The sequence below is a fragment of the Ictalurus punctatus genome, chromosome 5, assembly GCF_001660625.3.
Source record: "Ictalurus punctatus breed USDA103 chromosome 5, Coco_2.0, whole genome shotgun sequence".
Lineage (NCBI taxonomy): Eukaryota > Metazoa > Chordata > Actinopteri > Siluriformes > Ictaluridae > Ictalurus > Ictalurus punctatus.
In genome coordinates, this window is record NC_030420.2 from 3,347,318 (window position 1) to 3,357,317 (window position 10,000).

The 10,000-nt window shown below is 46.5% G+C and overlaps 3 protein-coding genes across 8 annotated transcripts in view; 1 reads left to right on the forward strand and 2 right to left on the reverse strand.

Moving 5' to 3' along the window:
- ccdc92 (coiled-coil domain containing 92) overlaps positions 1-5,058 on the forward strand; it is an 18,253-nt gene extending 13,195 nt beyond the window's left edge. For 2 of the 3 annotated variants that reach the window (XM_053680083.1, XM_053680084.1), the window contains one exon: positions 3,602-5,058. In XM_053680083.1, the coding sequence (XP_053536058.1) occupies positions 3,602-4,377 (776 nt within the window). In that variant the 3' untranslated portion in view covers positions 4,378-5,058. The remainder of the gene's footprint in view (positions 1-3,601) is intronic. The other variant, XM_053680082.1, reaches the window with a different exon arrangement.
- A 755-nt stretch (positions 5,059-5,813) lies between these two features.
- Positions 5,814-8,745, reverse strand: prnpa (prion protein a). The gene is made up of 2 exons (XM_017468147.3): positions 8,122-8,745; positions 5,814-7,289 (listed from the first exon to the last, which is right to left on the reverse strand). The coding sequence occupies exon 2, from the start codon at positions 7,268-7,270 to the stop codon at positions 6,728-6,730; it is 543 nt and encodes a 180-aa protein (XP_017323636.1). The 5' UTR covers positions 7,271-7,289; positions 8,122-8,745; the 3' UTR covers positions 5,814-6,727.
- Positions 8,746-8,917: 172 nt separating this feature from the next.
- The window catches only part of rassf2a (Ras association domain family member 2a), a 16,259-nt gene continuing 15,176 nt past the window's right edge, over positions 8,918-10,000 (reverse strand). For all 4 annotated transcript variants that reach the window (XM_053680081.1, XM_017468142.3, XM_017468144.3 and 1 more), the window contains exon 10: positions 8,918-10,000. This exon is cut by the window's right edge and continues 388 nt beyond it. The gene's annotated coding sequence lies outside the window, so the exon portion shown is untranslated.

Sequence of the window (10,000 nt, forward strand, 5' to 3'; positions counted from 1 at the left end):
TTCTATTCTATTCTATTCTATTTCATTACATCCTGTTGTACTGTGTTCCATTCTGTTCTATTCTATTACGTTCCACTCTCTGTTTTATTCTATTCCATTGGGCTCCGTCGTGTCGCGTCCTATTCTTTTAAATTCTACCGTATTTTGCGTTCCCATTCTATTCTGTTCTATCGCGTCTGGTGTGTATACTGTGTTCCGTTCTAATCTATTCTGTTTTGTTCTATTCTCTTTTATTCTATCCTCTATTATGTCCTATTCTGTGACGACCCCATTTTATTATGTCCCGTCGTATCGTGCCCCATTCTATTCTGGTTCTGTTCTATTCTATCCTGTTTAGTTTTTCTTCTGTCCTGCCCTGTCCTATTCTATTCGGCGCCGCGGCCCGTTTCCCCCGGCGTTCGAGCGCAGGCCCGGTGTGAACATTATCACGGCTTTACCGTAACCGTGAGGAGGAGAATTGAATTAAACTTTACCGCACGATGTGCTCTTGGTAAAGATGTATTTAGAGACAGATGTTCTCCAGGCCTGACCGAGGGAGTATGACTCTGTAGCGAAGGCGAAGTTCAGGCGGCAGTGCGGAGCCGGAGTAAAGCGCGGCTAAATCACATTACATTACAGCAGCGCGGCTCTCTGGCGTGAAATAAAAAGCCTGGTGCACGTATATATAAAGGGCTTTCAGCTTTCTGCTCGCGTAAGCGCGATCCGCCGATGTGACGCCTGCGTTTCTGCTAATCTGATAGGTGTCTTCCTGGGCGTGTGATGCTATTTTTGTGGTCATAAATGAAGGCACCGCATGTGGAGCAGCACGACAGGGAGCGTGACATCAGAAATCCACCGGTTTCATTCCTTACAGCCCAATGTTTGGATGTTCAGTATCGGCGTCGCCACACGCTAGTACGTACTGTTCAAATTCAACTGAACGCAATGAATGGTTGCTAAACACAGAACGTGAGACAGGAACCCGCTCGGATCATTCGTCGTCGTTGTTGCTGCTGCTGTCGAGATGGTACAGGAAATAAAATTACACACAGCTGTGTCAAAGCAGCGCTAATGCACATGGGCTAATGCATTATTCGCAGGCTGTACTGTCTGGGCCTCGTCGGCGCCATCTCTCTCTCTCACACACACACACACACAGCGAAGGTAGAAGTCAGCTGAAAAGAGAGACGGTTAATCGGTCGTCTGGACACGTTGACGGACAGCCGTCATGTCGCGTCTCTCAGATTCGTCTCGGGCATCTTCCCCCTCATCCTCCTGAGTGTAAAGGGATGACGCAGTAGAGAGCATAGAGGTGTTATTAGGATTAGACGTTCACGTGATTGGAAAGGTCAGAGGGAGACTGACCCCGTGTGTGAGTCACACAAATTACGGCCACATGAGCTCATCCTGTCAGCTTCTGCTATTAGACTTAAAGAGAGAGAGAGGCACAGAGCGAGAGACCCAGAGAGAGAGAGAGAGAGAGTGAATATGTTGTGTGTTCAGATTCGTGAGACGTGAGCTCGTAATTGTGAGGAAATCACGTCAGCATCGCGCGATATAAAGTTAAGGAAGGAAACGAGCATCCGTACTTCACCATATCAACCATTATATGTTTTTTTATTTATTTATTTATTTATTTATTGTTATAGTGTGAGTATCCTCCATACAAGTCTTTCTGTAACAGCAGCTGTAACAGAACTACACCTTCTGACCGGTCAGAGTCGAGAATCCGACAGCGCTGTGGGGTAGAGAAATCAGAACTGCATCGGGTATGTGTTCGGGTGTGAAAGATTTCCCTCCACACTGTCGTACATGTTGGAAGACGTGAGATTGCTGTAACGGGTTTGTTTCATACGCTAGGTATAAAATGCAGCGACGCTCCCACCTCGCTACTGGAAAATGTACTGCAGTTACTCTAAATGCTTGCTTGTGTGTGTGTGTGTGTGTGTGTGTGTGTGTGTGTGTGTGTGTGTGTGTGTGTGTGTGTGTGTGTGTGTGTGTGTGTGTGTGTGGTGTGAGCAGAACTGAAGGTCAGTAGAGGGTGAGATGCTCCTCTACACTCACATCGATTAGCACTGTAACAGGAGGCAGCTCGTCTCTCTGTCTCGCTCTCTGTCTCTCTCTGTCTCTCTCTCTCGCTGTCTGTCTCTCTCTTTCTCGCTGTCTCTCTCTCTCTCTCTCTGTATCTCTCTCTCTGTGTCTCTCTGTATCTCTCTCTGTCACTCTCTCTCTCTGTCTCTCTCTCTGTGTCTCTCTGTATCTCTCTCTGTGTCTCTCTCTCTCTCTGTCTCTCTCTCTGTGTCTCTCTCTCTCTCTCTCTGTCACTCACTCACTCTGTCTCTCTGTCTCTCTCTATCACTTGCTGTCTCTATCACACTCTCTCTTTATCTCTCTGTATCTCTCGCTCTCTGTCTCTCTGTATCTCTCTCTTTGTCTCTCCCTCTCTGTCTCACTCTCTCTGTCTGTCTCTCTTTGTCTCTCCCTCTCTGTCTCTCTCTCTCTCTGTCTCTCTCACTCTCTCTTTGTCTGTCTCTCTTTGTCTCTCCCTCTCTCTCTCTCTCTCTCTCTCTGTCTCTCTCACTCTCTCTTTGTCTGTCTCTCTCTGTCTCTCCCTCTCTCTCTCTGTCTCTCTCACTCTCTCTTTGTCTGTCTCTCTCTGTCTCTCCCTCTCTCTCTCTGTCTCTCTCTCTCACTCTCTCTGTCTGTCTCTCTCTCTCTCTCTCTCTCTCTCTCTCTCTCTCTCTGTCTCTCTCACTCTCTCTTTGTCTGTCTCTCTCTGTCTCTCCCTCTCTCTCTCTGTCTCTCTCTCACTCTCTCTGTCTGTCTCTCTCTGTCTCCCTCTCTCTCTCGCTCTCTCTGTCTGTCTTTCTCTCACTCTCGTTGTCTCTCTCTCTCTCTCTCTGTCTCTCACTCTCTCTCTGTCTTTTGTGTACATTTGTGGCCCCACCCTGTTTAACTGATGCAGAGAGAGAGAGAGAGAGAGAGAGAGAGAGAGAGAGAGAGAGCAAATGGATAGAATGACTTTCGTAGTTCTAAAAATAGGTGGCACATACTTTGTGTTGGCGTGAAGCGTGACTGCGCGTTACATTTTGTGTGTTTGTGTGCAGTCGATTTCCAAAAACGTGTTCAAGTTATTTCTAATAACAACAAGGTGAAAATCTGACCCTTTTCATTATCTTTATCTAATTCAGAATCAGAATTGAAGATGCGTCTTTAACGATGTCGGACGTTGATCTGTCTCTGGGTCACGGGCCGAAGGACGTAGGAGGGCGGAGTCGAGGGGACGTCAAGGAGAGGTGACGAAACTGGGACGCGTGTGTCTATTCGTGTTAGTCAGCGCTGCCCTCTACAGGCTCAGCGTAGAAACAGCATCTTGTCTTTTTAAATTTCCACTGGGTGTGAACGTGTGTGCGCGCGTGGGTTCCTGCGGTGGTGCGCTGGCGTCCCATCCAGGGTGTTTTCCGACCTCACGCCCAGTGTTCCTGGGGTAGAACCCGATTCCACGGTCACCCTGATCAAGGATAAAACCCTTACTGAAGATGAACGTATGAATTACTGTATACAGTGTAATAATCCAACAATGGAGGGCATGTCAGAACCGTTCCGTTTGTGTGTTTGGCAGACGATGGCGAGGCACGTTGCAGAGAGCTCCAGCATCGCTGTGAGGAGCTGGAGGAGCAGCTGAAGGCCAAAGAGCAGGAGAACAGCGAGCTGATGCGTGAGCTTGAGCAGAAGAACGCCATGATCTCGGTGCTGGAGAACACGATCCGCGAGCGCGAAAAGAAGTACCTGGACGAGCTGAAGCTCAAGAGCCACCGGCTGGCCGTGTTATCCGGGGAGCTGGAGCAGAGAGCCGGCACCATCGCCTTCCTCACCGCACAGCTCCACGCCACCAAGAAGCGGCTTCTAGAGGGCGGAGCCGCCTTCAAACCGTCCCCGCCGGCCGAGCCTCGGCTCGACTCGCCCACCCACGGAGCCGGCAAGCAGCCGGACACGCCGCGCAGGCGCATGCGCAAGAGCCTGTCACAGCCGCTGCACTGCGAGTACACCGAGCTCTACAGGGTGGGCGCGGCCGACGGTCGCAGAATCGTCCTTAGAGACGCCGCAGGAATGATGCCCGACCCCGCACCCTTCCTGCAGGCCCGAGACACGCCCTCTAACACCGACGCGCAGCCAGTGTTGCGCGAACGCCCCCCTGTAATCCCGCCCATCGTGTCCGCAACAAGCCCCGCCCATGCTCTAGTGCCTCCGAGCCCCAGGCAGCAACGGAGCCCCGCCCACGTCGGAGTGGCGCACAGGATTCATCACCCACCTGCAGAAGTGGAGACGCTCGCTGTGGATCAGGTTAGCGGAGAGAAGGTGGTGCGTAAACCATCAGGCACTGACAGAACTGTTTAACACACACACACACACACACACACACCTCGACAGTGTCTTACACTCACACTGATTACAGCCAATACAGTATGAGCAGAACTGAAAAGAAAACACATACACAAGCAGTCTATACAAATCACACTATATATCTCAGTACTATAACACTGGAATAATTCATGTAGCTACACACACACCGGACGACACACACCGGGACGTACTCCAGCTTCACGGGACGGCGATGTAAACAGGAGAACGGACGGATAAGACTTAACGAGACGGGAGTAAAGCATCATCCTCTCTATATCCCGCTGTTTACTGTTTATGCAAAACTGCGACACGCAAGAACACGCGGATTTTTTTTCATGCTCTGTTCTTTGGAAACGAGTGTACGCATGCCAAATGTTTCACTTCCCTTACCTCATTCACACTGTAAACGTTTGCTTTCTGTCATCATATGGTTCACCCTATTTTTTCTGCCCTCTCCCCGCCCCCCCCCTCATAAAACGAACTCAGTATACGCAGCCAAGTCTCGTCATCGCTTTTCATTATAGACGCATATTTATTGACGCGCACTGCGCTAGTAAAGCAGGTTTGCACTGTCCTTCTGTACAGCTCGTTCACATTACTGTAAACTCCTGCTGCTTTCCCAATCTCAAACATATAAAGCAAGTGATCAAACAAAATAAAACTGGCTTTGTGGAGTTTTTATTTATTTATTTATTTATTTATTTTTACGTTATATATAAGTTTACATTTACGGTATTTGGCAGATGCTCTTATCCAGAGCTCCTACATTCCTACATCTGAGCAATTGAGGGTTAAGGGCCTTGCCCAAAGGCCCGACAGTGGCAGCGGTGGCAACCCTAATCCCTTATTCGGTCTGCATTTTCTATCCCTGTTTTGTTTTTGCGCTTAAATTCAAGCGCTTGTGTTTAAAGATAGTGATGTATGCAATGATACTGTCCCCGTGCTGCGTGGGGTTTCCTCCGGGTACTCCGGTTTCCTCCCCCAGTCCAAAGTCATGCATGGTAGGCTGATTGGCGTGTCTAAAGTGTCCGTAGTGTATGAGTGGGTGTGTGAGTGTGCCCTGTGATGGATTGGCACCCTGTCCAGGGTGTACCCCGCCTTGTGCCCGATGCTCCCTGGGATAGACTCCAGGTTCCCCCGTGACCCTGAAGAAGGATAAGCGTTATAGAAGATGGATGGATGCAATGTTGAAAACCCCCCTGTCTTGGATACTTCAGCTTTAATAAATAAATAAACAACATCGGCGAGCTACACGCAGGCGATTTTGCATAATCTGAATGAACAGCGCTGAAAATCAACTCGGCGCGTAACCCGACTCTGAAGGCGAGCAGCTTTCCCTGACTAAACGTTTAGACACCGAATCGTGATTCTGAGCGACAGCCGACGGAGCGCCTGACAAAAAAAAACAACAACAAAAACAACAAAACAACTTTAGAATGAACAAATAGTTTTATTGTTGATCTTCATGTTTACACAGTGACTACAGCATTGCAAACGTGCACGTCTGTACGAGAAACACACGAGCCCCGCAGTGAAAATGAGACGTGACGTAGACTGTACCTAGATCTTAAACGTGACTTGTCTTTGCCCTGACACACCTGGCGTCCTGTCTACTCTTAATCCACTAATGTGATTTACGGAGTCTGCTGTCTATATCCCCGGAGGCGCTTTAGGACCCAGGGGACACTGAGACGTGTCGTAGCTTGTTAGCGCGCGCGTCGAAACCTCAAACAAAGTAAAAATCAAAGACAGTGTGCGCACAGCTACGATGAAGGGTTCAGGAATGCGATTGTATAGTACAAAATGTAGTATAGAATCATTTTATATTCAAAAATAAAAGACGAAATAGAAATAGACAAATACTGTCTCTAAAGGTGATTTATTTACAGGTCAGGAAAGCGTATAGTCTCCACTTTAGCATGTCTAAATCATCATAAATAGTACTAATTGGAACCTTGTTGTTGGGGTTTACTTTTAATATCATCCACCTGGAAATGTGGCCATCGTGGCTCATAATTACCTTTTAGGATAAAACTTTAGGATAAAGGATGCTCTTCGTGCCCTTTTCTAGGTAAAAGATAAACTGTATATTAAGAGTACAAACCCAGCAACAAGGTAAGGTACAGGTTGCTAAAAAATTCTGATAGTGCACACTCGCAATCAAAATACATTTGTACGCCATCCGATATAATATAAAGTATCGTAAAATAGCACAGAATACAGAATAGGTTTGTAATGAGAAAAGACACAAATTGACCTATATTGTTTGAATCATTATCCGGCTAATCAAGTCTCAGTGCTAAACTGGTAGCTATTGGGGTATCGAGCGAAAGAGGAAGAGAGTCTATGAGATCCAGTACCCGATTAAGAATGATACGGTGGTGGCGAACAGCAGCACGTAGCTGTGAGCGTGCCCCCTGCTGGCAGACCCGGCGTAGTACTCCATATCCGTCTCGTTCCTGGACGCGTCTCCATGATGGCGTACCTCGCCGTACCTCGGGTGGCCGTACCCGTGCCCGTAGCTGTCATACCCGCCGTGCCACGCGTGACCGTAACCGTATCCAGGTCGAGACATCGAGCCGAGCCCGTGGCCGATCACCATGCCTCCGAGAGCGCCGGCTGCCGCTGCTCCTGCGATCTTCCCAGCGTTCGATCCAGACGACGAACTTCCGCTGTGGACGTGCGGAGCTTTGTAGTGGTGGCCGCCTCCAACGCCGGCTCCTCTCTGAGCTCCAGCGCCTCCCCAGCCCCCTCCTACTCCGGCCCGCCCTAAACCACCCCAGCGCCCACCCGCGCTTCCGAATCCACCCCGACGAGACAGAACGTCAGGGCACAGCGTCAACAGGAGCAGCACGCAGGTCAAGACCGAAACACTCCGAGAGAGCATGACGGGGACAATCAATTATCTGTGAACAGAGAGAAAGGTCAGAGTTCAAATTGCAGCAAAACACCTAATGCATATTTTATACACCATGACCCAATCAATAATTCAGAGGTGTAGGGACACACCTATGTACAGTCCTTCCTAGAGCCGGGGGGGGCAAGAACACACACTGCGTGAAAGAGACAGACGAGATGCCGATATTTCTCACTTCTAAGTGGCATTAAAGCTTATCGACTTATTGCTATTTCGGCTTAAGAGAATCAAGACGAGCCCAAGGCTAATCTATAAATCCAAGGTTAGTTCACACTTAGACACACTTTGTCTATAAAAGGTGTGTTTCAAACATGACATTACGTTAAGAACAGTGCATCAGCCATTCCGAGCATCGCCATAGCGACAAAATCCGAATGAATCCGAGTGTACTTATGCTAGAAGACCCGAGTGTCTACGTCTTTTAAGGGACAAAAACAGGCTGTGTCAGACCTGTAATCCGATTTAGATCAGCGTCTGGTTTTAAAGCGCATCCTGCTTTTATAACAGTCCGCTCCGATTAGCCGTAATCGCGCTCTCTTCGCCGCCTCGTTCACACCTCCGCAGCGCGATCAAACACCTGAACCAGGATAAATCGATCCGCAAGTGGGGATGAGCTGTACGGTCTTAACAGCACCGGGATGACGCTTTCCATTAAAAAAATGTAAAAATGTAAGTGACAACATTTTGGGGGTTAAAAAACAAACAACAAATTCATTCACAGCACATAGGAAAGAAATGCGAACTGGCCAGGACGATGGGAGAACGGAAGTAAGGAGTAGTTTATACAAGATAAACTGTATAAAAGAAGGTGATTATCTTACCTGTAGGATTAAACGTTGAAGTAAAAAGTCCTTCGGCAGTTCAGGTCTGAAGACTAGATGGACTGGGACACTCGCACAGCCGCAGAGCGATTTAAACACACACACACACACACACACGCTAATCTCCCCTCCCTGATTGGCTGTGTGCCTCAGGTCCGCACCTTATCCTGGATATTCTCTGACATCAGAGTCAGAGTTTAGAGCACACACACACACACACACACCACACTGTCATCGTAATGACCTGCTGAAGGCAGATTGACAGCTGCATTCACGATTTGAGAGTGATAAATTTAATAACCAGCCGTATCTTATGGTTTCTAACATGTAGAGGAGCAGGTGAAGGAATGGCTTGTATGTGTGTGTGTGTGTGTGTGTGTGTGTGTGTGTGTGTGTGGGGTGGGGGGGTTTCACATGATTCCAGTGTGAAAATGAAAGTGTCTGTGGTTAATTAGCTTAATCTCGCACCATAATAATATAAGAAATATGAGCCAAATCTAACATTTCTGATGTCTAATAATTTAACGTTCTTTTAAATTTTTAAATGCAGGGTGCCAATACCTTTGGAGCTAACTGGAACTACATGGCAGCTAAAAGTTAGTCTTATCTTTGAAATTATGGACATTCTTCAGTAGTCTACTTACAATAATAATAATAATAATAATAATATAAACAAATGTGTGTGTGTGTGTGTGTGTATATATATATATATATATATATATATATATATATATATATATATATATATATATATATATAAATAACAGTCTGCACAGAAAGAAGACGAAGCCACTAGTTTTGTTTTCCAATTGTGTTTAATTTTGTCAGCATTCACCTCGACTTCACTGTTAAAACTAGAGACATGCTGGATGGAGATTTCTCTAAGCATCCAAAACTTTACAAGAGGAGAATGTGGTGTAAAAAAATAATGAAGCGAGTTTAACAAAAAGGGATAAAAACATTACAAATTTATTCTCTCTAAAAGCATACACGCACACGCACACACACAAACTTCTCCTGCAGCTTGTGCTTTAGTTAATGACAGCGTAAACATGTTCACTACTTCATACACATTAACACATCACATGTTAGGCTGAGATTGGTTTGCTAAACATGACTAGTTCATAAAAGTAGTGTGTGTGTGTGTGTGTGTGTGTGTGTTATATTGTGCTTATTATCGAGTCTTCTTACACAGAAGCAACTGGCTCAGGTTGATCGAATGTGCTTTTCTATTTTGTGCCTTTAGGGGGCGCCAAAAACAATAATCAGAGGAATCCGTTTATAGATTTAATTATTAAAACTGGAATATTTAAAAAATATAACTATATGACATTTGACAATTTCTTTGCTAGCTAGCTAATTAACACACCAAAAAGAGGTTGTTTATAAGTTTAAGCGTCGGAAAGCGCCGGAACGTCCAAAGAGCTGGAAAATTTGTCGGGAGTTTTGTGTTCGCTAATTTTTCCAGCTAGCTAGCCTGCCTCATTTCCTTACCATAGAACCGTCTTAGCTAGTCCGCTAATGTTACCCGTCTAATTCGCTAGCTATATTTCTGTACTTCAAAATCAAAGTCATAGTCAAGCATCGCTTGCTTTCGATGTGTCTGTTCGTTTATATGTTTTATTGTGTGCTTTGTTTTCCAGCTAGCACGCTAATTCTAGCCAGCTAGCTGCTTAGCGTCGTGTATTGTAATAATAATACAACTCTGATTAATTACTGTTTGCATAGTTAGCTAGCAAATGTTCCTAGGCAACTTAATTGACGTGGATTTCTTAGCTAGTCGGCAAGCTAGCCAATTAGAAAGCTTCACACTTCGTCTTGTGCCGCTGTAGGTGACACGTACGCAATGACGTCGACGGCGTGTTTTGAAACGCAGGAA

What these genes read in the sequence shown, in the direction of transcription:
- prnpa (XM_017468147.3), bottom strand. Translation starts at nt 7,270, where the DNA reads ATGCTCTCTCGGAGTGTTTCGGTCTTGACCTGCGTGCTGCTCCTGTTG.